A 26,827-nucleotide genomic window follows, 5' to 3' on the forward strand; every position below is an offset into this window, starting at 1 on the left:
AAGCTGGATATGCAGTCTATGTGGGACTAAACAATAAGTGTAGATAATAATAATTGGACTGGTCCTGACAGTAAAACATATATTTTTAAGTGGGTCGTGGGTGGAAAAGTGTCCTGCCTTCATTTTCAAATGTATCTAGTGGGTCAAAGATGATTGATATAGTGCCAAGATACATGTCTCTCCGCCTTTACAGTGGGAGTCGTTGTCCACAAAGCGGCATTGCTGGCTGTCTCGCTGCCGCCTTATTGGTGGATACATCTCATTATTGTTGTTCTTTTTTAAATATTCTATGAGGGTTGTTGACATCAACTGTGTGTATTCAATTGAGAGAGACGCTATGCTACTAGCCTCATTTAATGAACATGCATAGCCATCTCCGACTATAAAGTGTTTTTTCTTTAAGTTTCCGGGATGTCACCTTCCCTACTTATATTTAGCATTATGAAACTTCTATTGGATCGTAGCAAATAAGCCATACATTTTTTTTGTTGACCAAATTTGACACTCTCTCATTGAACTCCATAGAAAAACTCCTTGCTTGGTGGGCGAAACAACACTAACTGCTGGAGGGAAACAAATCTCCCGCCGACTGGGGCCTCCCTTTCTGCCATGGTTGACCGAGCGCTTCCCACAATGCACTCCCATATCAGCGGGAAATAAAAATGGCGAATGTATTAGGGGAGAATGACCCGTTTGTTATTTTCTAAACAACATTTATATTGTGTCATATTTTGAGAGGAGCATTTCAAGGAGATTTACCGATATTCGGACAAGACGCCAATCACCGGTTACGACCGAGTATTTCAATATATGTGGCATTTTGACCCTCCTAACTGACCGAATGAGGTAGCTCGCAAACTTATCAAAATAACATGTTATTCGCTGAGGTTGCGCTCCAGAATCATCCCGTCTGTTATAGCTCGATACCTGTGCCTGTAGACAACTGCTAAGATTAATTGCATACATGATGTATCCAGCTAGCCATTGAACTGAAAACGTATGTGCCGTTAATTGTATCAATTCATTATTTCATCCCGGATGCAAATGTCCAGACAGCTAGCTAGCTAACTAGCCCACGAACAAAAGGAAAAAGTGACGGTGCAGAGTGGGATAGGGCTCTAACACATCAAGACTATTCCTTTTCTCACAGATATCTAGTATGTTGAGTTACTTGACAGCTGAGTTGACGCAACCTGTCAAATTCTAGACAATTCTCTATTGAGTAGCGTGCATGGCTGGATACTGTTACTTAAAAAGTGTGATTTGGCTTTCCAGTGTTCCCATTGAAATAATCCCCTTTTATTCTGTGTCTCAGATATACTGCTACGGTGAGACTCAACTGATCTGTAGCTTCAATACAATGACAACGTTTGACAGTGACACCAATTTCTTTTTTTGGGGGGGGACGATGTAGGAATTAATTCACCTCTCTCTTCCAATATGACAGAGACTCAACGGCATTAGAGCACTTGCCGGTCCACCAGCAGAAAGCACATTCCCTTCGGCAGCAGTGCAAGACGCCAGTGTCCCTGACCAGCGTCCACTCTACCGAGGATAGACATGGAGTGGACACAGACACCAAGCTCGTCTACAAGTTTGAAGAGGGACAAGAGGTCCTAGCCCGATGGTCGGATGGGCTGTTTTATTTAGGGACTATCACAAAGGTAAGCAGCTGTAGTTACTAGGTGGAAAGTTTCAATTTGGTGTAAATATAATTTCAAACATATCTTATGTCATTTTGCAGTAAAGGATCTTGATCTTTTTTTTCTTCCTCCCTCAGATAAATAAGGACAAGCACCGCTGCTTTGTTGTCTTTGAAGATCGGTCCAAATCCTGGGTTCTGTGGAAGGACATTCAGACAGGCAAGTAGTTCTTCTGCACAAGACGTGCTCCATGTCAAGTTCGTCATATTTTTGATAGTCAATGCGATGGACCGTTTTATGCTTACTTGATAGTATGTTGAACTTTCATCTTGTTGGATATTTGCCATCTGTGTAATATGTGTGTATTACACTCTTAAGAAAAAGCTGTCTGCTAGTAAAAATACATGCCTTTCTATTTTCTCCACAGATATTGCCAATAGACAGTGGGCAGAATCCTTAGAATTTTGCTTTCAGAAAGTATGATTTCTTCTCCAGGATGTACAGTTTTTCAGTTAAATGTGTTTATTCATTCCGTTAGGCTTGCCCTCATTCATTCTATCTCCGGTTGTCTTGATATCCTTGGTTGAGGTTTCTTCCATCTCCTCCTGGTTTATCTTTTGTAATTTGTCCCAGACAGTTAACAGACCACAGAATTTCCTACACCAACTGTAAATTCCCCACAGACAAGCATAGGGAAGGCACTCCTCAGCCTGTGTTACTGTGTTCATACATGTTAATTTTATACATGTTAACGAGTCACACTTCAGGGAGGGGCCTAGAAATTAGATTGTCATTAATTAACACCTATTTTAGTTAGATGACTGATGTTTGACATATTGGAATTGCACAATCGTATTTGTTCTAAGTGGCAGAAAAATATGATTGTGTTATGTTGAACCTCAAATGGCACCCCCAGTTGTATTTGAGTAGGAATTAATTTGTTGGGCCTCTCAACTAGTGTCACCTAAGGTTATAAAGTTCATATTCTAGGGCCTGTGCACTGATGCGTACACTCTGACCAGACCGTGTGTGCGCCATTGCCATTTTGTCCACCTACACCAGACACGATCAGGACACGCAGGTTGAAATATCAAAACGGACTCTGAACCAACTATATTAATTTGGGGACAGGTCGAAAAGCATTAAATATTTATGGCAAGTTAGCCAGCTAATTTGTCCAGAGATAAACATTGCGTTGTTATTTTACCTGAAATGCACTTGGTCCTCTACTCCGACAATTCATCCACAGATAAAAGGGTAAAGGTTTGTTTCTAGTAATCTCTCCTCCTTCAGGCTTCTTCTTTCGACTTTATATGGCGGTTGGCAACCAACTTTTAAGGTGCATTACCGAAAGGACTGGAGTGTGGACCTCAGTTCATCTTTCAATCACCCACGTGGGTATATGCTCCTAAAAACCAATGAGGAGGTGGGACTTTCAGCACGTCAAGCGTCACAAATAGAACCAAGTTATATTTTAGCACCTTGCTACGCAGACACGCGCGAGCAGTGTGGGTGCAATGATTGAATAACATGCATTATTTTGCCGTGCACGTGACGGGAGTGGTGTGGTCAGCATGCTAGGCTATGCCATTTTATTTAGTGAGGTTGCAGGTGTTGCGAAAAATAAGTGTTTAACTTCTATATTAAATGACATCCACTTCAAAAAGGGTCCCTCCCTCTTTGGACTGGATATGAATGACAGATTCCTTTTTCAGTGAACTTTGGGTGAAAGTAGCATATCTTGTTTGATTATGTTGGATTGGTAGCACATGGGGATAGGTTTGTGGAGATGGTACTGCATATAGCACTGTGCACACATCACATTGGTGAAATGGAGACTTCCCACCATGGTCTCGCACCTTTGTTTGTCAGTTATAAAGTACAAACGTTAACTGTTATGCGTTGTTGATCGTTTAGAGCAGAGTTTCACAAACTTGATCCCCCCATGGGTGCACGTTTAGTTTTTTTCCCCTAGCACTACACCCTGACTCAAATAACCAATTTATCATCAAGCTTTGATTATTTGAATCAGCTGTGTAGTGCTAGGGCAAAAAACGAAATGTGCACCCAGGAGGGGCCCCAGGACTGAGTTTGGGAAACCCTGATCTAGAGGAATGACCCATCCTACCTGTGTTTTTTTAGGGGACGAGGGAGGAGAGGACATGGTATGCACAATATGCCAGGATGAGTGCTCAGAGGATCCCAACGAGATTGTCATCTGCGACAAGTGTGGACAAGGTAGGGATTAATCGCACTCCTAACAATGTGGACAGGGTAGGGCTTAATCGCCTTCCGAACAGTGTGGACAGGGTAGGGCTTAATCGCCTTCCGAACAGTGTGGACAGGGTAGGGCTTAATCGCCTTCCTAACAGTGTGGACAGGGTAAGGCTTAATCGCCTTCCTAACAGTGTGGACAGGGTAGGGCTTAATCGCCTTCCTAACAGTGTGGACAGGGTAGGGCTTAATCGCCTTCCGAACAGTGTGGACAGGGTAGGGCTTAATCGCCTTCCGAACAGATAAACGTTCACAAAAAACATAACAATTATTTTAAGAATTATAGATACAGAACTCCTTAATGCAATCGCGGTGTCCAATTTTAAAATAGCTTTTCGGTGAAAGCACATTTTGCAATATTCTGAGTAGATAGCCCGGCCATCACGGCTAGCTATTTTGACACCCACCAAGTTTGGCACTCACCAAACTCAGATTTACTATAAGAAAAATTGGATTACCTTTGCTGTTCTTCGTCAGAATGCACTCCCAGGACTTCTACTTCAACACCCAATGTTGTTTTGGTTCCAAATAATCCATAGTTATATCCAAATAGCTCAGTTTTGTTAGTGCGTTCAAATCACTATCCGAAGGGTGATGCGCCGGCGCGTTTCGTGACAAAAAAAAATCAAAATATTCCATTACCGTACTTCGCATGTCAAACGCTGTTTAAAATCAATTTTTATGCGATTTTCCTCGTAAAATAGCGATAATATTCCAACCGGGAGACGTTGTATCCGTTCAAACACTGAAATAAGAAAATGGAGTCTTCACATGCACGCGCGCACCAGTGTCATTGTTCTCAGAAGGAGCACTCTCCAAAACCCCTACTGTTTTTCGCCCAGATACTGCAGAGTTATCGTTCCACGTTCTGGTGCCTTCTGAGAGCCTATGGGAGCCTTAGAAAATGTCACGTTACAGCAGAGATCCTGTATTTTTGATAAAGAGGCTACAGAAGGCCAAGAAATGGTCAGACAGAGCACTTCCCATATAGAATCTTCTCAGGTTTTGGCCTGCCATATGAGTTCTGTTATACTCAGACACCATTCAAACAGTTTTAGAAACTTTAGGGTGTTTTCTATCCAAATCTACTAATTATATGCATATTCTAGTTTCTGGGCAGGAGTAATAACCAGATTAAATCGGGTACGTTTTTTTATCCGGCTGTGAAAATACTGCCCCCTATCCCAAACAGGTTATACTCACAGACATTATTTTAACAGTTTTGGAAACGTTAGTGTTTTCTATCCAAATCTGCTAATTATATGCATGTTCTAGCTTCTGGGCCTGAGTAGCAGGCAGTTTACTCTGGGCACCTTATTCATCCAAGCTATTCAATACTGCCCCCCGTTCCCAAATAAGTTAATCACCTTCCTAACAATGTGGACAAGGTAGGGCTTAATCACCTTCCTAACAATGTGGACAAGGTAGGGCTTAATCACCTTCCTAACAATGTGGACAAGGTAGGGCTTAATCACCTTCCTAAGTGGATTTTCACCAACAACGAATTCGGCAAGAGACGTTCTGCCCCCGTTAATTTTCAATGAGGACATGCAGAGAAATTGTGGGTGGGTGAGGGGTGGAAAAACGTTATGCAAATTTCAAGTGGAGCGACGGGTTCTGCCTCTGGTCAAAACCCACTGTAACTTCTTTGTCCTGTAGCGCAAAGACGAGGTTGGAAAATTATGCTTGGGACCAGATGTTTGTAGGTTCATATCCCATTTAAGGATTCCTTGTTTGCTATCTAGTCATTAGAGGTCCCACCACTGGAAAATGTATTGATACAATAGTAATTCTCTCTTTACTGTGACCCATCTTTTCTTTTCAGGATACCACCAGCTCTGCCACTCCCCCATCATCGACTCCAGCCTGATCGACACCGATGAGAAGTGGCTCTGTAGGGAGTGTGTGTTCGCCACAACAGAGGTACTTACCATACTGTGATTACTAACACTGGGTGTACAAAACATTAGGAACACCTGCTCTTTCCATGACATAGACTGACCAGGTGAAAGCTATGATCCCTTATTGATGTCACCTGTTAAATCCACTTTAATCAGTGTAGATGAAGGGGCGGAGACCGGTTAAAGAAGGATTTTTAAGCCTTGAGACAATTGAGACATGGATTGTGTATGTGTACCATTCAAAGAGTGAATGGGTAAGACAAAAGATTTAAGTTCCTTTGAATGGGGTGTGGTTGTAGGTGCAAGGTGCACTGGTTTGTCAAGAACTGCAACGCTGCAGGGTTTTTCACTCAACAGTTTCTCATGTGTATCAAGAATGGTGCCACCCAAAGGACATTCAGCCAACTTGATACAACTGTGGGAAGCATTGGAGTCAACATGGGCCAGCATCCCTGTGGAATGCTTTCGACACCTTGTAGAGTCCATGCCCTGACGAATTGAGGCTGTTCTGAGGACAAAAGTGGGGGGTGAAACGCAATATTAGGACGGTGTTCCTAATGTTTTGTCTGTGTATATTGTCCATTTACATTTAGTGAGTTCAGCATGCAAGGTACACAAAAAGAAATACACTAATTAAGCAATAAGGTCTGAGGGGGTGTGGTATATGGCCAATATACCACGTCTAAGGGCTGTTCTCTGCACGACACAACGCTGAGTGCCTGGCTAAAGCACTTAGCCGTGGTATATTGGGCATGTACCACAAATACCTGAGGTACCTTATTGCTATTATTAATGTAATTAGAGCAGTAAAAATGCATGTTTTGTCATACCCGTGGTATACAGTCTGTACCACGGTTTTCAGACAATCAGCATTCAGGGCTCGAACCACGCAGTTCGTAATACAATATAACATAATGTAATATGAAAACACTGGAAAGTGAACCCACACATAATATTCATATTACAAAACCACTGTGTGAAAAGGTCGTAGTAATAGTAAGGTGACGCTCCAACCAAATTGAGCTCACAGTCCGGTGTATGTGTTCTCTGACAGAAGGGTCCCAAAGCCCTGCAGGAGCTGAAGCAGTCTCTGCCTTATTCCCTGAAGGACCTGGTGTGGGACCAGGGCCACAAGACCAACATCCAGCAATGCTACTGCTACTGTGGAGGGCCTGGAGAGTGTGTAACACACACACACACACACACACACACACACACACACACACACACACACACACACACACACACACACACACACACACGTCCTCTGTTTTAACCCCTCTCTCCTTTAGCTGGTACCTGAAGATGCTGCAGTGCAACAGGTGTAAGCAGTGGTTCCACGAGGCGTGTATCCAGTGTTTTAAGACGCCCATGCTCTATGGAGACAGGTACTAAACAACCGCCCCTTTAAAGCCTCGTATGATAAGTCATCTCTCAGGAAGTATGTGCCCGAGTGACTACCTATGACATGCAAGAAAATAAATCTACTATTGTGCTTCTTTCTCACCAGGTTCTATCTATTTATTTGCTCAGTTTGCAGTAGTGAACCAGAGTTCCTCAAACGACTGCCTCTTAGATGGTGAGAGAAACTTGTGTCGAATTGATTGGTGTACGAGACGGATTGATGTTATTCACTCTAGCCGTTGATCTATTTCCCGTGTTGAAGCAAACAAGATACCCCAATGACACTGAATCAGTTTAACAGTAGTACAGTGTGTATGTGGGTGTATATGTATATATGTGTGTGTATATGTTTTATGAAACTGGAGTAGTAGTCTATCATCGTTCCCTCTAAGCAAAATGAAGCTATTCTATTCCACGTCAATCCCCATACTGAATCATTGACTTGTGGCTGTTCTGTGCTTCCTTCCTTGTTTCTGTCCAATAGGGTGGACGTTGCACATCTGAGCCTCTACAACATGAGTGTGATTCACAAGAAGAAGTACTTTGATTCTGAGCTGGAGCTGATGACTTACATCAATGACAACTGGGAGCAACTGCAGCTCGGGGAGGTAGGACGAAGCTTGACACAGTTGGGAATAGGGGTGTGAATGTTTAAACGGTAAAACGCTTAAACAAAATTGTGATCCTTGACATCAAGAAAAAAAAAATAGTCCCCCCCCCCATTTTTTTTATTTTTATCACAGTACCGTTATCACTGTGATAGGCTATAAAGACCTTTTTTTTATTTATTTAACCAGGTAGGCCAGTTGAGAACAAGTTCTCATTTACAACCGCGACCTGGTCAAGATGAAGCAAAGCAGTGTGACAAAAACAACACCGAGTTACACATAAACAAACACAGTCAATAACACAATAGAAAAATCTATGTACAGTGTGTGGAAATGTAGAAGAGTAGGGAGGTAAGGCAATAAATAGGCCATGAGGTGAAATAATTACAATTTAGCATTAACACTGGAGTGATGTGCAGATGATGATGTGCAAGTAGAGCTACTGGGGTGCAAAAGAGCAAGAGGATAAGTAACAATATGGGGATGAGGTAGTTGGGTGTGCTATTTACAGATTGGCTATGTACAGTTATCGGTAAGCTGCTCTGACAGCTGATGCTTAAAGTTAGAAAGGGAGATATGACTCCAGCTTCAGTGATTAAAAAAAAATTAAAAAAATTGCAATTCGTTCCAGTCATTGACAGCAGAGAACTGGAAGGAAAGGCGGCCAAAGGAAGTGTTGGCTTTGGGGGTGACCAGTGAAATATACCTGCTGGAGCGTGTGCTACGGGTGGGTGTTGCTATGGTGACCAATGAGCTGAGAAGGCTGGGCTTTACCTAGCATAGACTTTTAGATGACCTGGAGCCAGTGGGTTTGGCGACGAATATGTAGTGAGAGCGTACAGGTCGCAGTGGTGTGTAGTATTTCGGGTTTTGGTAACAAAACGGATGGCACTGTGATAGACTACATCCAGTTTGCTGAGTAGAGTGTTGGAGGCTATTTTGGAAATGACATCGCCGAAGTCAAGGATCAGTAGGATAGTCAGTTTTACGAGGGTATGTTTGTCAGCATGAGTGAAGAGGCTTTGTTGCGAAATAAGAAGCCAATTCTAGATTTAATTTTGGATTGGAGATGCTTAATGTGAGCCTGGAAGGAGAGTTTACAGGTATTTAGGTATTTGGAGTTGTCCACATATTCTAAGTCAGTACCGTCCAGAGTAGTGATGCTAGTCGGGCGGGAGGTTGCGGGCAGTAATCGGTTGAAGAGCATGCACTTAGTTTTACTTGCATTTAAAAGCAGTTGGAGGCCTTGGAAGGAGTGTTGTATGGCATTGAAGCTCGTTTGGAGGTTTGTTAGCACAGTGCCCAAAGAAGGGCCACATGTATACAGAATGGTGTCGTCTGCATAGAGGTGGATCAGAGAATCACCAGCAGCAAGAGCGACATCATTGATGTATACAGAGAAGCGAGTCGGCCCGAGAATTGAACCCTGTGGCACCCCCATAGAGACTGCCAGAGGTCCGGAACATAGGCCCTTCGGTTTGACACACTGAACTCTGTCTGAGAAGTAGTTGGTGAACCAGGCGAGGCAGTCATTTGAGATGGCAAGGCTATTGAGTCTGCTGATAAGAATGCGGTGATTGACAGAGTCGAAAGCCTTGGCCAGGTCGATGAAGACGGCTGTACAGTAATGTCTTTTATCGATGGCGGTTATGACATCGCTTAGGACCTTGAGCGTGCACCCATGACCAGCTCGGAAACCAGATTGCATAGTGGAGAAGGTATGGTGGGATTCAAAATGGTCGGTGATCTGTTTAACTTGGCTTTCGAAGATTTTAGAAAGGCAGGGCAGGATGGATATAGGTCTATAACAGTTTGGGTCTAGAGTTTTCCCCCCTTTGAAGACGGGGATGACCGCGGCAGCTTTCCAATCTTTGGGGATCTTAGACGACACGAAGAGGTTGAATAGGCTAGTAATAGGGGTTGCAACAATTTTGGCTGATCATTTTAGAAAGAGAGGGTCCAGATTGTCTAGTCCAGCTGATTTGATAGGATCCAGATTTTGCAGCTCTTTCAGAACATCAGCTGTCTGGATTTCGGTGAAGGAGAAGCGGGGGGGGCTTGGGCAAGTTGCTGCAGGGGGTGCTGAGATGTTGGCCGTGGTAGGGGTAGCATGGCCAGCTGTAGAAAAATGCTTACTGAAATTATCGATTATTGTAGATTTATCGGTGGTGACAATGTTTCCTGTCTTCAGTGCAGTGGGCAGCTGGGAGGAGGTGCTCTTATTCTCCATGGACTTTACAGTGTCCCAAAACCTTTTTGAATTAGTGCTACAGGATGCACATTTCTGTGAGGAAAGCCAAGGCTAGCTTTTTCAAACTGACTGAGTATATTGGTTCCTGACTTCCCTGAAAAGCTGCATATCGCGGGGGCTATTCGATGCTAATGTATAACGCGACCGGATGTTTTTGTGTCGGTCAAGGGCAGTCAAGTCGGGTGAACCAAGGTCTATATCTGTTCTTAGTTCTACATTTTTTGAATGGGGCATGCTTATTTAAGATGGAGAGGAAATCACTTTTAAAGAGCAACCAGGCATCCTTTACTGAAGGGATGAGGCCAATATCCTTCCGGGATACCCAGGCTAGGTCGATTAGAAAGGCCTGCTTGCTGAAGTGTTTTAGGGAGCGTTTGATAGTGATGAGGGGTGGTCGTTTGACCGCGGACCCATTACGCACGCAGTCAATAAGGCAATGATCGCTGAGATCCTGGTTAAAGACAGCAGAGGTGTATTTAGAGGGCAAGTTGTCAGGATGATATCTAAGAGGGTGCCGATGGTTACGGATTTAGGGTTGTACCTGGTAGGTTCCTTGATAATTTGTGTGAGATTGAGGGCATCTAGTTTAGATTGTGGGACGGCCGGGGTGTTAAGCATGTCCCAGTTTAGGTCACCTAACAGTACGATCTCTGAAGGTAGATGGGTGGGCAATCAATTCACATATGGTGTCCAGGGCACAGCTGGGGGCTGAAGGTGGTCTATAACAAGCGGCAACGGTGAAAGACTTCTTTCTGGAAAGGTGGATTTTTAAAAGTAGAAGCTTGAATTGTTTGGGCACAGACCTGGATAGTATGACAGAACTCTGCAGGCTATCTCTGCAGTAGATTGCAACTCTGCCCCCTTTGGAAGTTTTATCTTGTCGGAAAATGTTATAGTAAGTGATTGAAATTTTAGGATATTTGTTGGCCTTCCTAAACCAGGAATCAGACACGGCTATGACATCCGGGTTGGCGGAGTGTGCTAAAGCAGTAATAAAACAAACTTGAGGTGGCTTCTAATGTTAACATGCATGAAACCAAGGCTTTTACGGTTACAGAAGTCAACAAATGAGAGCGCCTGGGGAATGGGAGTGGAGCTAGGCACTGCAGGGCCTGGGTTAACCTCTACATAACCAGAGGAGGAGTAGGATAAGGGTACGGCTAAAGGCTATAAGAACTGGTCGTCTAGTGCGATCGGAACAGAGAGTAAAAGGAGCAGATTTTTGGGCATGGTAGAATAGATTCAAGGCATAATGTACAGACAAGGGTATGGTAGGATGTGAATACAGTATAGGTAAACCTAGGCATTGAGTGACGATGAGAGGTTTTGTCTCTAGAGACATCATAGACCAGGTGAGGTCACCGCATGTGTGGGGGGTGGAACAAAAGGGCTAGCTACGGCATATTGAGCAAGGCTGGAGACTCTACAGTGAAATAAGACCATCACTAACAAAAACAGCAATGGACAAGGCATATTGACATTAGGGAGAGACATGCTTAGCCGAGTGATCATAGGGTCCAGTGAGTAGGTAGGCGAGCTGGAGACACGGCGATTCAGACAACTAGCGGGTCGGGGCTAGCAGATGGGACGTCGCAACGGAGGAGCCTGTTGAAACCCCCTCGGACGGTTACGTCGGCAGACCAGTCGTGATGGATCGGCGGGGCTCTGTGTCGGCAGTAAAAGGGTCCAGGCCAATGGCAAAATATGTATTGTAGCACAAGAATTGGCTGATGGACATCTTCAGCTAGCCAGGAGATGGGCCTGGCTCGAGGCTAGCTCCAGGCTGGTGCTTGCTTCGGGACAGAGACGTTAGCCAGGAGTAGCCTCTCGGATACCAGCTGCGATGATCCGGTGTAAAGGTTCAGAGCTTGCGGTAGGAATCCGGAGAATATGGTAGAGAAAAAGCAGTCCGATATGCTCTGGGTTGATATTGCGCTGTGCAGATTGGCAGGGATTGATCGGGCTGAGGCTGGCTGATGTCCGTGTTAACAGTGATGACTGCTAGCAGTGGCTAACTGACTAGTAGCTAGTTAGCTGGCTAGCTCCTGATGGGGGTTCCGGTTCTTCCGGCTCTTGCAGGAGAGTATGTTCAGTTCGTAGATGGAAATTGAAATTTAAAAAAAGAAAAGGGTTTTAATATATATATATGGGACGGGACAAGACAACAGACCTCTGACTGCTACGCCATCTTGGATATTTTGCCTGGGGAAAGTTGCGTGATTTTAAATAAAAACCAGAGAGGAAGAGGCGAACTTTGGGCTACTTTGGTGAATTTGCGAGGCATACAAGATATTGCGAGATCCAGATTACTAAGATATATGCACGCTGTTCTGCCTGCCTCCTCTCTCTCCCTCGCGCTGTTCTACCTGCCCCCTCCTTTCTCTCCCTCGCGCTGTCAGGTGGATGGATTATCTTGGCAAAGGAGAAATGGTCATTAACAGGGATGTAATCACATTTCTGCACATTTTAGAGAAATAAGCTTTTTGTTCGTCTGGAACATTTCTGGTATCTTTTATTTCACCTCATGAAACAAAAACATATTTTTGTTGAGTTTATTTTATTTGATACAGCAATATGACATTTTAACACTAAATAAATCTGACTTTTTCATTTTTCCAAATCCAGCTTTCAGCCACTCCTCAGTCGGACCGATATGAAAGTATTTTGGAAGCACTGAATAGCAACCACAGCATGTGAGTAACTCTCTGACCTTATGATTTCTCTAATGTTAGCATACAAATCCACCCTCATTTGTCCATCTCTCTTAGGTTCATGTCAGGGAAGGAGATCAAGAAGAAGAAGCACCTCTTTGGGCTGAGGATCCGTTTTCCTCCGGGACCCCAGAGCTCTGACCTGCTGGCCGACAGAGGGGAGCCAGAGAGGGCCTCCAACGAGATCAAGATCAAAGGCAGGAAGGCTATCAAGCCCCTTACCAACACAAGGTGGAACTCAAGTTTTTACTAAATTATGTTAGGAGAAACTAATTTAAAAACACATTTTTTTGCATGCTAGATATCCTGGTAAGGCTGTTTTTTTTTGTTTTTATCTGATTACTTTTGGTTGGGTTTGGTTAGCCAGAAGTTGACTGGTAAGATAAGGGACCAGAAAAGAGAACTATCCTTTTGTTTTCAGTAAACTATGATGACTCAATTTGACGGTGTGAATCTTGTTGTTCCAGTGAAGTAACCAATGGTGTGGTGAAGAAGGCCAAGAAGATGAAGAAGCAGGGAGGTCACTCCCTGGCGACTCTGGCCAAGCTAAGTCGCTCCAGTGAACTCTTGGCCCAGGTGTGTGTGTTTAATACTACTTGTATTGATCGACGTTAACACCTTTACCCAAGTTAAAACATGTTGAGAGGTATGTTGTTCATCCATTGAGATGTGTAATACCTCTTTTATCCCTCCCTGAAGGATATGAAGCCACCACCACCTCTGGATTCCCAGTCCTTAAGGAGGTCAGCTATCCCCCAAAAATGTAATTTGTGAAACTTTTGCTCAGTTTGTGAAACTGTTGAATGGTGGTGTTCTTCTTTACTCCCAGCAGCAGGAGTGACAGATCTCTTCCCTCCTCCAGTACCTCCGAGATGGAATCCATCAGTGCCGTCCGCACCACTGAAACTACCTCAACTAGCCTCTCCAGACAGTCCAGGTACATTCTACAATAGCATTATGGTACACCAAGTATGTGGACATCCCTTCAAATTAGTTGATTAGGCTATTTCAGCCATGCCAGCTGCTGTGTATAAAATCGAGCATGCAGCCATGCAATCGCCGTAGACAAACATTGGCAGTAGAATGGCCTGTACTGAAGAGCTCAGTGACTTTCAATGTGGCACCGTCATAGGATGCCACCTTTCCAACAAGTCAGTTCGTCAAATTTCTACCCTGCTAGAGCTGCCCCAGTCAACTCTAAGTGCTGTTATTGTGAAGTGGAAATGTCTTGGAGCAACTACATCTCAGCCGCGAAGTAGTAGGCCAAACAAGCTCCCAGAATGGGACCACCATGTGCTGAAGCGCGTAACAATTGTCTGTCCTCAGTTGCAACACTCACTACCGAGTTCTGTACTGCCTCTTGAAGCAACGCCAGCACAATAACTGTTTGTTGGGAGCTTCATGAAATGGGTTTCCATGGCCGAGCAGCCTCACATAAGCCTAAGATCCCCATGCGCAATGCCAAGTGTCGGTTGGAGTGGTGTAAAGCTCGCTACCATAGAAATCTGGAGCAGTGGAAACACCTTCTCAGGAGTGATGAATCAAGCTTCACCATCTGGCAGTCCGACGGACGAATCTGGGTTTGGTGGATGCCAGGATAACGCTACCTGCCCCAATGCATATTGCCAACTGTGAGGTTTGGTGGAGGAGGAATAATGGTCTGGGCCTGTTTTTTCATGGTTCGGGCTAGGCCCCTTAGTTACAGTGAAGGGAAATCCTACCGCATAGTGACATTCTAGACGATTCTGTACTTCCAACTTTGACAACAGTTTGGGGAAGGCCCTTTCATGTTTCAGCATGACGGTGCTCCTATGCCCAAAGCGAGGTCCATACAGAAATGATTTGTCTATTGGTGTGGAAGAACTTGACTGGCCTGCACAGAGCCCTGACCTCAACCCCATCGAACACCTTTGGGATGAATTGGAACGCTGACTGCGAGCCAGACCTAATCGCCCAACATCAGTGCACAACCTCACTAATTCTCTCTCTTGCTCTCTCTTCCCTATTCCTCCCCAGCTTGTGTAGCTCCAGTAAGACGTTCACGGGTCGCCACTGGCCCATCGCCCAGCCCCCCCTGAAGAGGAGACGGGGCCGGCCACGTCGGGCACCCCTCCAGCCCCCCAACCCTGAGATCCCCCCTCACCAGCCAGACCCCCACCACCTCCCAGAGTCCCCCAACCCCCTGCCAGGGCTCCACTCCACGGACATAGTGCACGGGCTGTGCCAAGGTGGTCAGCTGTCCCACCTGAAGAGCTCAATCAGTAGCTACTTTGGGGTGGCAGGCCGCCTGGAGTGCGGGGAGAAGTACCGCATCCTAGCTCGCCGGGTCACCCTGGACGGCAAGGTTCAATACCTGGTGGAGTGGGAGGGCGTCACTGCCTCCTAAACTTGTCATAGCGCTTACGTAGTTTATTACATGTACGTAGCGCTCAACATGTTTACACAGCGTTTATAAAGCATTATAAACTGGGTGGTTCTGAATGCTGATTGGCTGAAAGCTGTGGTATATCAGACCGTATACCACGAGTATGACAAAAATGTATTTTTACTGCTCTAACTACATTGGTAACCAGTTTATAATAGCAATAAGGCACCTCAGGGGTTTGTGATATATGAACAGCCCTTAGACGTGGTATATTGGCCATATACCACACCACCTCGGGCCTAATTGCTTATTTGCACTCTCCTTCTGAGATCGGGCTTCCCAAGTGTTGCCCAGTCTGGAACGGCGCTTGCATTTCCAGTGATATGGTCTTTCTGTGACTTGTCTTTTGTGTTTCAGATCTGTTTCGATTTTGTAAACTGAAGAGGTTAAGAGATAAGCTTTGGCAGAATGTAAAATGAATGGTGTTTAGAGTGGCTAGGTAGGGGGTGTGAATGGTGTTTGAGTGTCTTTGCGCCTGACCTGATATGTTGAAAGTGTGCCTGTTTGTGAGTAGTTGATGTTCGAGAGGGACTCAAACAACAGAGATGATGTTGTGCTGCTGCAAACCCGTTTATTATTATTGTTTATTATGAATTATTATATATATCTTTACTTTTCTACTTGTTTTTATTGATATGCCTTGAGAGTGTGTAGTGAGACACAGTTCATTTTTTACGATTTGGATTTGATTGCACATACTGTATCAAGTTCAGCCTGTCATACAGCAATTCTCCTGAACCCGTTGTACCCAGGCTCATAAAATCACTTAGATATGAAGTTTCTTTGGCAGCTGAAAGCGTGTAACCTCTAGCTCTAATCTCTGCTTAATGTTCTGCAAATCATCTCACTATGAATAGTATTAATTTCACTGTTCTAGTCCAAATCTACACTATGTCAAGATTTTACTCAGACTTTTTCTAACACATTATTAATTACTGGTAGAATTTGCTTTGAGGGCTGAGCTTGTGCGAAAGAACGTTAGTGACTGAATTCATGTGTCATGCGGTAACTGATACTGTTAGGCCTTGTTACATTTGAAAGGTTGAGTAATGTACCCACGTTTTTACTTGTGTTCTACAATATATGTTCTGAAGATATACATTTTTGCTGCATTTTTTTATATGCAATCATTGTACTTTTAAATATCTACAGTTACATTTATGAACCTCTTAAAGGACTTTGTTCCTTAGTTTTCTTCCCTCTGTGCGGTTATTTTATGACTTTGATCAGTGCGAACATTGAATGCAAAAATCTCATGGACCTTTTTACTAAAAAAATAATCATTCTTAAATTCTTAAAGCCGCCTATGCAACTTAAGTCTCGAAAGACAATTGTTTTTGTATTTCAATCACTTGACCGCAAGATTGGCATCGGCAACAAACCACAACAATATTTTGGTTACATCTGACTCAGGCCTTTTTGTTTTTTTATTTCACCTTTTACTCCTCAGAACTGTGCACTTAGTCAGACGTCTGCTGGTACAGCCAAACTCACCTAGAACCCACTCAGGATATGCTCAGCAACTTTACTGTATTTATGACGTGCTCATAGAACTCAAAGATTTGGAATATAACATGTTATTGATGGAACATTGGAACATTTTCTGTGGTGTCAGTATTTCGTTGAAGTTAATTTTAAAGCAAATGTAGCATTAATTTAGTCATTCCTCTGTGACTGGCTGTTTTCAAAAAGCTGTAGTTCAGTCCATTATGCTACTGGGTCACAAAATGTCTCTTAGTTCATCTGAAAACATTTATCTTCCACTTATCTCATGAAGTGTTTTTTTTAAATATTTTTTTAGTTCCCTTCACCTCTGAGGGGTTAGATTCAATACAGAAGACACATTTCAGTTGAATGCATTTAGTTGTACAACTGACTAGGTATCTCTCTCTCTTTTATTATTATTTTTTTCTTTCTCCCCCCCCTGTTTCATTGTAAGAGTTCAAGCAGTTGATGCCTCTTGCTGTTGGATGTGTTTTTGTTATTCTCAGAAAATGCCATTTTCCCCTTGAGGCAGTGGAGTTGGGTCTTGACGTTGATACCTCCTTTATTTAAAAAAAAGTTGAGTTATTTTAAGCTTTTCTTCTGTATCAAACTTTATTGGTCACATACACATTTAGCAGATGTTATTGCGGGTGTAGTGAAATGCTTGTGTGTGTATGCTCCAGTGTTAGACCCCTGGATCTTTCTGTTTTCTACTGGCTTTGAGCAGGCTTCTTCAGCCGAATAATAAATATCTAAAAGCCTACTGATATCATTGTTTAGTTTTTTTTCTTCACAATGGCACTTTTGTTTTGATTCCAGTATGTCATCTTGCTGTTTTTTAAATAAATGTATGGCATGTTACATTTCCATGAAGTAAAACAGAGTAGAGAATTAATTGACGTCACACATTGTCACCAGCTAGCTAGTTAACATTAACCCAGATTTCACTCCAGTAGTTGGCTTACATGTCAGCTGTGTCATTGTGGTCATCTCTGGCGATCATCATTGACATGATACAAGGGTAGTTTATATTTATTCGTATATGTATAAGTTTTATTCCAAAGATGAAGTGGCAGTTTCGAGACAACTGGGAACTCAGTGAGGGAAATGAGGTCAAATCATGACAACGGTGATCTTCAGATTGGAGATCCAGAAAGATGCCAGCGTTTCCGACTTGGAATTCCGATTGTTCCCAGTCGGAGCTCGTTGTGTTCGAGTTCCCATTGGTCTTGAACGCGCTGAAGTCGGAGATTTTCGAGTTCCCAGTTATTTTGAACGCGGCATATGTCCCAAGATACAAGGCAAGATGATATACTATAGAAGTGTAGCCTATTGTTGTCGTGGGGTATTTTGTTTTCCTTCTTTCGCCTATGACGTAATCTGGTCCAGAAATACGTCACCTGAACATGAGCGTGACAGGACTTCTTGGGTCAGTTCTTCATCAAGGAGTCAGTCAGTTTTCAGGCCTACCTACCATCAGCTAGGAAAGGACACCCGCTCAGACTGCGTGAGGTCAAAGTCTGTCACAGAGGCTAATGTAGACTAATCCACGAGGTACATGTATTTTGATTGTAGACCACTGCGACTTGTCTAGCAGATGACCCGATAATGCGTTGCCAGCCTCGGCTCCAGGCTTCACTCAGGAGACGAAAGCCTGTGGCTGAGGCTAGGAAAAGGAAATGCTGCCGTATGTTTCTATGTAATGTTAAACTGACACGAGGCACACGCAGGGAAATGTTTCTCTGCCCCTTCAGTTTCCGCTTGAGTTTTCTAGATGTTTGATAAACGTGGTTAACGTGTTGCTAACAGGGCACTGAGGATTAACACCCATAAGGGTGTCAATGAAAAATAATGATTATTAGCTACGTGGTGGTGGGACTAGGCTATAGGGTGGTTTGGGTTTAAACGCCCCTCCTGTAATTCTCGCATAAACCACTATATGTCACCAACATTCATGTATTTCATCACTTTCACTGGATGCCACTAGTCTTGCTCAACTGAAATTGTCATCTTTCTCATCTCAACTTTGTAAGTCACACCGACAAAACGGTTTTGAGGTACATTGATCTTTTATTTTGTTATTTACAAAAAGTTATATAGCTAAATAATTTAACAAAGTTAGAGCAGTTGCTAGGCCCTACATCCATTTCCGGACTTATTAATGATATGTACCCATTTGATTCTTGAAAAAACGTTTAAATGGCACATGAGCTTAGTTCAATTGTCATATCCCATCAGACCCCCAAATATAAGCTTGTTTAACTCCAATCTGTGTAAACAAAGTAAATGTAAACAAACATTATATACCCTCAAAACATGGTTCCAACTATAATTGTGATATAATGGATGGTCAGTCCTTGCGTCCATAGCTCTGTCTATGAATTTGAGAGCGGTTACGTCTCCAGCCCCATCTCTCAGCTTTTTTGCGAAACAACTGCTGATTGCCCCTTTAAAACCTGAAAACACATGAATTTAATTGAGTTGTGGGAATAAGATATATGTTTATCTTCAGACAACATCATCCTAAAAATGTCTGACTACATTGTGAAAATCGAGGGAACTGGTCCCGAGGAGTCCGAGGCGTCCCCTGAGAAGTCCAGGTAGCTATTTTTAAAGCAGACAGACAAGACAGACTGACAGATCTAAAATGGATCTATATAGGTGCTCAACAACCACTTACGACCACTAAATACACTCAACAACCAAATCTCAATGGTTAACTCAGACGTGCTGTGGCCTACAGGGACCCGTCTCCTGAGCCTGCTGTCCTGCCCGTGACAGATGTGTCCTTCCTTGGAGCAATGGAACACACGGTGAAAAATGAATATTGAAATTGTTGAATAAATCTTGAGCATAAAATGTCTTCTAATCTGCTGGGTCTAGTTGAAAGCATAAAACATGATAGCAATCTATAATCTACAATATGTTATCTAGTACCTTTAGCCTAGTAAGCTATTAATCAATAGATTTTCATGCTCACAGAATGACATGCTTAGCTCCCTGGATCAAGTGATGGACAGTCAAACACAAGAAAATGGTGAACAAGTGGAAGCAACTGAAAGTCAGAGGAAGAGACTGAAGGTAGCAATCATCTTATGTTACTGTCAGTACATTTCTCACAAATAACCTGCCAACCTGCCTTCAAAAGCCAAGGGGACTCTCGTCAAACGCATTTAGCTCTTGCTCTTTTACCCAGTGTAACAGCTGCATTTCATGAACTCAATGTGCTATTAAATGTTATGATTGCTGCATTGCCTATATTAGTATATTTGACACGGTTTACAATTGTCTCGAAACAGGGAAACCTAGGTTTGTCCTCTGCTGGGTGTTCACTTGGATGTATTCCAAGCTTTGACTCAGGTCAGTGTTTAATCTTTACTTGATGACTTTATTGTATCACTATGATAACACCAGCAATGTGTCAGATATATCATCTTCTTTCCTCTAGTGTCCCTTACATCTACGGTCAACACGGATAACAACTCAGCGGAGAGCCTAGAGCAGCTGCAGTACCAAGAGGTCCTGAGGGTGGATACATGTGATGAGGTGGAGGTCAAGATGCCTGTAGATAATGACACCCTGATGCCCACAGTCGTTGACTGTGACTCCTTGCCAACCCTGGACCAGATAGCCTCCTTGAGAACTCTTCAGGAGGAGATGGACAGAGTGCTAGACATGGACACTGAGGATTGTCTCTCAAGAACAATTAGCTTTGAAAGCAGACCAATTCCGGAGAGGAGTGGAAGCACAAAGCCATATTGCAGTGGTGTACGCTCGGCAGCTCCCTACGCTTCAAAACCGTAAGTATTTTTTTTTACCAATTCTGTGACAGCCTATGCTTTTCTCATTCTTACTTTAATTTTAAATGTGGAAGTTGAAAACAAATCCTAGATCTATGAAAGTTATCTGAATAAACCCAATGTTATTGTTCATTGTCTGTTGTAGATCCCTTACATCTATTGACGCACATGGGGCTGAAAATGAGGTGGAGGCCAAGGTGCTCAATATCGACTTATCTTCATTCACCCTGGACCGGATTTACTTCTCCAGTATTCTGCAGGAGGAGAACGACAGAGTGCTGGACATGGACACTATGGATTGTCGCTCTCTGTCGAGAACAGTTCACTTTGAAAGCAGCCCAATTCCGGAGAGGAGTGGAAGCTTGAAGACGTATTGCAGTAGTGTACGGTCGCCCACCCCCTACCAGTCAAGATTGTATGTTCATTTCGTTTGACTACATTATTCATTCCATTCTCATTCTTGTAAGAGTTGAAAAAAGGTCCTAAACAGGTGGTCTATGACATCACTTATCTGATAGTAAGAGTTTTGTTGCAAAATGCACATTTCTCACCTTTGTGTGTAAATGATTACTATTTTAATATTAATAGTACTATTCTCAGAATTTGAATTAATAGATTTTAGCTTTAAAATGTGTTTAGTTGCTAAACGCTATATATCCATTGTTTAACCCCTTACACTCATGGGAATTGGCCTATATGGATAGGGCTACATTAAAATGTTTCTAACAGAAGAAATATGGAAAGTATATTAATAACCATGGTAGCAATTTGGAGATTATGGGGAAATTATTAGACTAAAGGTGAGAACACAACAGTTCACCTGACAAGACTGAATCCAAACATTACACTGTTGATATTTATGCACATTTGAAATTGACTGTTGGCAACATTTTTGCTGCATTTGTTGATAAACAAATCTGAAAACACTCTGGATACACTCAGTAACATAATAGGGTTTGAGTGAGAGGTCTAACTGGTGTTTCCAAGTGGCCACACACCTCTCCAAAGTGTGCACAGTTCCTTAGTAATTTCCATGCACTTTTTATGACTCAAGAGTCTTCAACTCTAAGGTGCTTTATTAAAATCTCCTAGCTGTGCCGTTGAAGAATTAGACCAAGCACACTTGTAGTTGTTTTGTTTGGAACACAATTACTGTTGTTGTTTACGCAGTCCTAAGAACGGTTCATTATAAATCACAATCTGGGTCAGGTGGGCATAATTTCAAAGATTTTTCTATTGCCAACAAGTTATAAAATACAATCTTACAGTTTTAGGCTTTCACAAGGCATAGAATGGAGTCATGAGTGCATTCAGGACATTTTCTTCACAATACAACAAACATTTGGAATGAAACTCTTTGTATGTTCCCAACGGTGTACATTATTGTCTATTACAGATCCCTTACCTCCACTGAGGCACATGATGAAGTTGCACACAGTTCAGGCACACAAGTGAGCCTCCAAATCCTGATGGACCCTCTGGAGGAGCTTTTTGGTATCACTCAGGATATGATATACACAGACGTCCAAGATAGAGTGATTGAAGTGCTGCAGGACATCTACTTGGCAGCTAACCAGCTAGAGCAACAGCTATTCCAGAGTGTCTTTGACAGGCAAGCCAGAGCCATTGTAAAGGCGGTAGTGCAGCAGATCAATGCCGCCCTGTCCAGGGCTCTCCAACAAACCTGCTCGGGATCACAATTACTTACTATAGTGGGATCTGCCAAGCTCTATAGCAAAGATGGGTTGGCAGCGGTTGAGGGCCAAGGAGTTCCTTTGATCACCTCATCAGCAGAGGGAGACAGGGATGGCAACAAGGAAGGAAGTAGACCGTTGAAACGTTGTTTTAACAGCTTTGTTCGTGTTTTGTCAGCAAAAATGAGGAGTATCTCCAAGGGGATCAAACAGAGCAGCGAGAGGGCACAACAAGAGCACAGGCTAGTTGTTGAACTGCCAGCATCATCTGACGAGGGTACAGAGCAAGAGGCAGCAGAGAAAGCTGGATCTAGTACAGTTTCTGAACCCTCTAGGGAGGAGATCACAGAGGTCAGTGAAGTTCTTCAGTCGGAATCCGATGATTCTCTACTTCCCTCCATCGGGGGAATGCTCTTCCACGTTGGATCCATGCCTCATACAGAGGATTCAGTGGAGCTATACGGCAGGGTCCCATCAAAGTTGACACCAGAAAGTATGGTGCAGGAAGAACGTGTTGATGAAGGCTTGTCTAAGGCTTGTTCCAGGACAACTTCTTCAACCAGCACCACTTTCAGCATGGTCGACGTCCAGAAGACTGCTACTTTGACCACTTCTGGAAGTGACAGGGGTAGAAGCATTATCACTACCCCAGAAACGCCAGAGCAGAGTCTGCACCACCAGGGAGGTGGACTGGACAGCCCTGTCTCCTCAGAGAGAAGAGTGGCTGAAAGTGGCAGAAAGAGCCCTGCAACTTGGTCAGACGCAGAGGGATTAAGTTATGCAAAAAAGGCTGTGTCTGAGTTAATGGAGAGGATGGTGCTCAGCCGTGAGGATGCAGCGTCAGCAGAGAAGAGCCTGGAGATCCTCCTCTCCTCTGGTATTCTTCGTCCTCACACTGACAAGTTAGTCGACCAGCTGCGAAACCTTTTGATGGTGAACAGCACACTAACAGCACAATCTGTAGCTGACAGGTCAAAATCAGAATCTGCTCTGCCAAAGTCCAGCATGACAGGGGAACTTCAAAGGGAGATCTCAAGGAAGGGTTTGCTGGAGATAGCATATACTATCACCGAGAGATCTATAAAGACCCTTTTGGAGCAGCTGCTCACTGCCCTCCTCCCTCCATCTGCAGTGGTTGAGGTTGCCAGGTCATGTCAGAACATCCGACCAGTCACTCCCTCTCAGGTGATGAGTTCTGAAGTTAGCCCAGGGTGCTGCAACCCTCTTTCAATGATTTGCCGTGTGATCATAGATGTCTTTACGATCACAAGACAGGTGGTTGAGACAGCCAGTGAAATGGATATGTCTCCCCCCGGAGAGAACATTAATGGAAGGCTTTGTAGCAACACGGCACCACTGCCCACTGATTCAACCTCATCTGTCCACCCGATCAACCGTGAGTGCGACAGATCTTTGATGACCAAACCAACAAACAAAGTCAAGAGCTTGACATTCTCATTTCCTAAGCTCCCAAAGATCAGTCTCATAAAGGTAAAACCCAGTCTTCATTATTTTGGGCAAGGCATTGAGATCAACTTGGACAGTAAATGTATTGGTATTTTGACTGCAATCAAAAATAAATGTTAAGCTTGTTTGACATTCTTTGAAATTCTTCTTTCCTCGCGTTTAAATCATCAGAGCAAGAAAGTCAACAAAGGGGATATCGCTCCCCTTGAGACCACCAAGGATCCTGCTGATGTCAACTATAGTAGTATGTAGCTAATAGATTACTAACTTTGCTTTCAAAAGCATACAGGTAGTACTGTGCATGATCAGTGTTTTCTGTTATCCATTTTCTAACGCCACGTTCTTTGTTCACAGTGTTCTGCACTACTCCAACACCAGAGAATGCACAACGACAAGAGGAAAATCTTGCCTCCTGCTCCTCACAGAGGACAGAAAGGCCAAAGAACCAATTCTTTTTAATCAGGGTATACTCTGCCATGTCTAGGCATGACAACAGCTAGCGTCAGTAGAAATGTCCTTTTGGTTATTTGGCAACACAACCAGAGGACCATCTCGTCACCTACTCCACAACGAGGAAGGAGAGGCTCAAGAAGTGTTCATTTTCACTGCCATAACTAATCATTTCAACTCAGTCCTACTGACATCCCACTGTGCAAAAACTGGTTTAATCAACATCGCTTCCACATCATTTCAACACACCAAAAAATCTACATGATGAACTGATAGGATTTACAACAAGTCATGAACGTCAGGGCATTTCGTCTTTTCTTCACCCAACTTTTAATCTAAATCCAATGACATGGTGATTTTTTTTTAAACGTTGAAGTGACGTTAGTTGACAACTCAACCAAATGTAAATCAAAACTAGATGTTGAACTGACATCTGTGCCCAGTGGGATTTGCTGTTGTCAGTCTTCTACACGGGTTTTGCAACTGCATCAGAGGACCATCTTGCCTCCTACTCCCCAACAAGGAAGGAGAGGCCCAAGAATTGTTACTTTTTTGTCAACCAGTCCTTTCAACTCTTTCAAAACTCATTTCAAAACTCTCTTTTCACCTATTAATCTCATTCACGAAGCTTCCAAAGAAATATCTCAACAAAAATGTAAGTGGATCTCACTCCCCTTCCGACTATCCAGAGTGAGACATAAAGCATGCAGGTAGTGCTGTGCATGATCAGTATTTGTTATTATCTGTTTTTTAAACACCACATCCTCTTGTTCATAGTGTCCTACACCACAACCAGAGGAGGAACTTGCCTCCTGCTCGCCAATGAGGAAGGAGATGCCCATGAAGCTTCCTTTCACTTCCTTCAATAATAAACTGCCACTTCATGCATTCATGAGTCCTTTAGTGAAATGTATATTTAAAAAGTAAAGTAGAGTGGAGAGATCGACAAAGAAGAAAATTAATGGGCATTCAAAGTTCAAAGAAATCCTTCATGACATTCTATGAGTCTTAATCCAGTGGTAGAGTTCAACATGGACTATATAGGTCTGCTGCCAAGCCTATGAATCCTATTCTCTTCTCCCCTTTGGACTCAAATATTGATAAAGTCCCTGGCAGTCAGGTTCATGTGTGACACAAATGGTCTGACAAGAATATTTACTATGAGTTAAACACCATTGCAAACCATGAGGCAATCTGACCATAAATAAATAGGCTTTCCATTATATACTGTGATCCTGGCTTCAATCACACATTCATTAAGTTAGTTGTAACAGATGATATAACAGTATTGATTACTTAAATGTTACACAGACGCCCAAAGGTCACTATTACTGATGGTGCAGTCTTCTATCCACCCATTGGCTAATACACAGTAGCTACATCTATCATATAAACACACTCTAAAGCCTGCTTCCCATCAGAATGTGCCTTGTTGATCAGAGTTCAGTGGGAGTCATGAGACTGGAGCACGAAGTCTCAGTGGGTTGTGATATAAAGCCACTTGTGATATAAATATAGGTATGTCGAATCTGGCACTCAAATGGTGGCACATTGGGACACAATTTAATGTCTCATCTGTAGATACTATCCCCTTATGGTGTTTCTTCCCTCTTAAATGACCTTCAAAGTAATTGTATTTCTTTATGAAAATGCTGCTGTAAATTTGTTCTCTCATCAAATGTCTGAGATCAGTCTCATTTTGAAGGGAATTTATTCGGCTATATGTCTCATGATATGTTGTCAACGACATGAATCAAAAGGTATGACCCAGTGACTTCATCTCCATGCATTATATTATTTGGTCATTCTGCATATTTAAGAACAACAATTTGCCAGGAATATCAGAAATTAACACACAAACACAAAAAATTAAAATCAAGGAGGCCGAGATGCAAAAATATGATTCATTTAAATCCATACTGAAAATAATGGAAATAGTGATACATTAGAAATCTCTGGCAATGTTTTCAATTGGGAGGTCTAATCGTGACACCACTCGTGGCATTTGCAGTTCACGACCTCTTTGTACAACCAATCACTTTTTAGACAGTTCCCTCTCGTCCAATCGAATGACGTGATGTTGGTGCGTGTAGTTGTGTTGTTTTTAATTTGGAAGTGAGCGAATCAGGGAACTGTCAAGCTGTAAAAAAGAGCACCATGTATTTTCCAGAGTATCACAGTTGCTATAGCTTCAGTTAGCTAATTAACATAAACCCTAGCAACCTGTTGATTGATGTAAGCAGGCTAACGTTAGCTAGCTAGCGTGTGTAAAATAATAGCCACCAATGTTTAACAACGATGAGGATCTTCTAGATGTGGCCACTTTAAGGAATCAATTGTGATCGACGGAGATACGTTTGAAAAGTTTGGGAGAACAAATTATGGTAACGCTAACTTAGCTTATAATTGTCAATCGACATGTTTACTGGTGCAGGTCAGGTTGGCCAAAGCCAGGAAAATGCAATTTCATCACCCACATAGCTAGCCTAATTGACAAAAATTAACAGACGGTTCGGTCCTCTGAAAGTCCAACATGTGTGGCCCTCACTTTGACATGTCTCTTCCACATCCTCCTAGTCAATCAGGACATGAGTCACAGTGAGTGGTCTGAGCAGAGTACAACATGTGGGTTGCCAGGTCGTCTGACCTTTGAGCAGGGGTTCCCAAACTTTCGAGCATTGGGGAACAGCCCCACCTGGCAACCCAATTCTGGA

General features: G+C 43.2%; 2 protein-coding genes across 8 annotated transcripts; both read left to right on the forward strand.

Moving 5' to 3' along the window:
• Window positions 1–584: 584 nt before the first annotated feature.
• mtf2 (metal response element binding transcription factor 2) lies at window positions 585–17,465 on the forward strand. 5 transcript variants are annotated; one of them, XM_014189945.2, is made up of 15 exons: window positions 585–846; window positions 1,448–1,664; window positions 1,781–1,862; window positions 3,786–3,881; window positions 5,743–5,840; window positions 6,873–6,997; window positions 7,111–7,206; window positions 7,329–7,397; window positions 7,707–7,830; window positions 12,707–12,774; window positions 12,850–13,023; window positions 13,260–13,368; window positions 13,492–13,535; window positions 13,622–13,729; window positions 14,809–17,465. In XM_014189945.2, the coding sequence occupies exons 1-15, from the start codon at window positions 842–844 to the stop codon at window positions 15,176–15,178; spliced, it is 1,785 nt and encodes a 594-aa protein (XP_014045420.2). In that variant the 5' UTR covers window positions 585–841; the 3' UTR covers window positions 15,179–17,465. The 5 variants fall into 5 exon arrangements, with proteins under 5 accessions (XP_014045420.2, XP_014045422.2, XP_014045424.2 ...); XM_014189947.2 differs by having other exon boundaries at window positions 13,625–13,729; XM_014189949.2 differs by having other exon boundaries at window positions 13,628–13,729.
• Window positions 17,466–17,665: 200 nt separating this feature from the next.
• On the forward strand, window positions 17,666–25,001 carry LOC106598918 (uncharacterized). 3 transcript variants are annotated; one of them, XR_006769071.1, is made up of 10 exons: window positions 17,666–19,302; window positions 19,446–19,515; window positions 19,685–19,783; window positions 20,002–20,062; window positions 20,151–20,502; window positions 20,648–20,917; window positions 21,899–23,687; window positions 23,835–23,907; window positions 24,018–24,768; window positions 24,891–25,001. XR_006769071.1 is itself a non-coding variant. In XM_045714521.1 (10 exons), exons 2-10 carry the CDS (start codon window positions 19,232–19,234, stop codon window positions 24,161–24,163), a joined length of 2,931 nt encoding a protein of 976 aa, XP_045570477.1. In that variant the 5' UTR covers window positions 17,666–18,256; window positions 19,215–19,231; the 3' UTR covers window positions 24,164–25,001. The 3 variants fall into 3 exon arrangements, 2 of the variants coding, with proteins under 2 accessions (XP_045570477.1, XP_045570478.1); XM_045714521.1 differs by having other exon boundaries at window positions 17,666–18,256; window positions 19,215–19,302; window positions 24,018–25,001; XM_045714522.1 differs by having other exon boundaries at window positions 17,666–18,256; window positions 24,018–25,001.
• The last annotated feature ends 1,826 nt before the right edge of the window (window positions 25,002–26,827 follow it).

This window comes from Salmo salar, chromosome ssa03, assembly GCF_905237065.1.
Source record: "Salmo salar chromosome ssa03, Ssal_v3.1, whole genome shotgun sequence".
NCBI classification, from domain to species: Eukaryota; Metazoa; Chordata; class Actinopteri; order Salmoniformes; family Salmonidae; genus Salmo; species Salmo salar.

Coding starts and splice junctions, on each gene's coding strand:
- mtf2 (XM_014189945.2), top strand. Junction 3,882..5,742: donor CTGCGACAAGTGTGGACAAG/GTAGGGATTAAT, acceptor TTTTCTTTTCAG/GATACCACCAGCTCTGCCAC. Junction 13,536..13,621: donor GATTCCCAGTCCTTAAGGAG/GTCAGCTATCCC, acceptor CTTTACTCCCAG/CAGCAGGAGTGACAGATCTC.
- LOC106598918 (XM_045714521.1), top strand. CDS start 19,232: ATGTCTGACTACATTGTGAAAATCGAGGGAACTGGTCCCGAGGAGTCC. Junction 19,516..19,684: donor TTGGAGCAATGGAACACACG/GTGAAAAATGAA, acceptor TCATGCTCACAG/AATGACATGCTTAGCTCCCT. Junction 19,784..20,001: donor GTCAGAGGAAGAGACTGAAG/GTAGCAATCATC, acceptor GTCTCGAAACAG/GGAAACCTAGGTTTGTCCTC.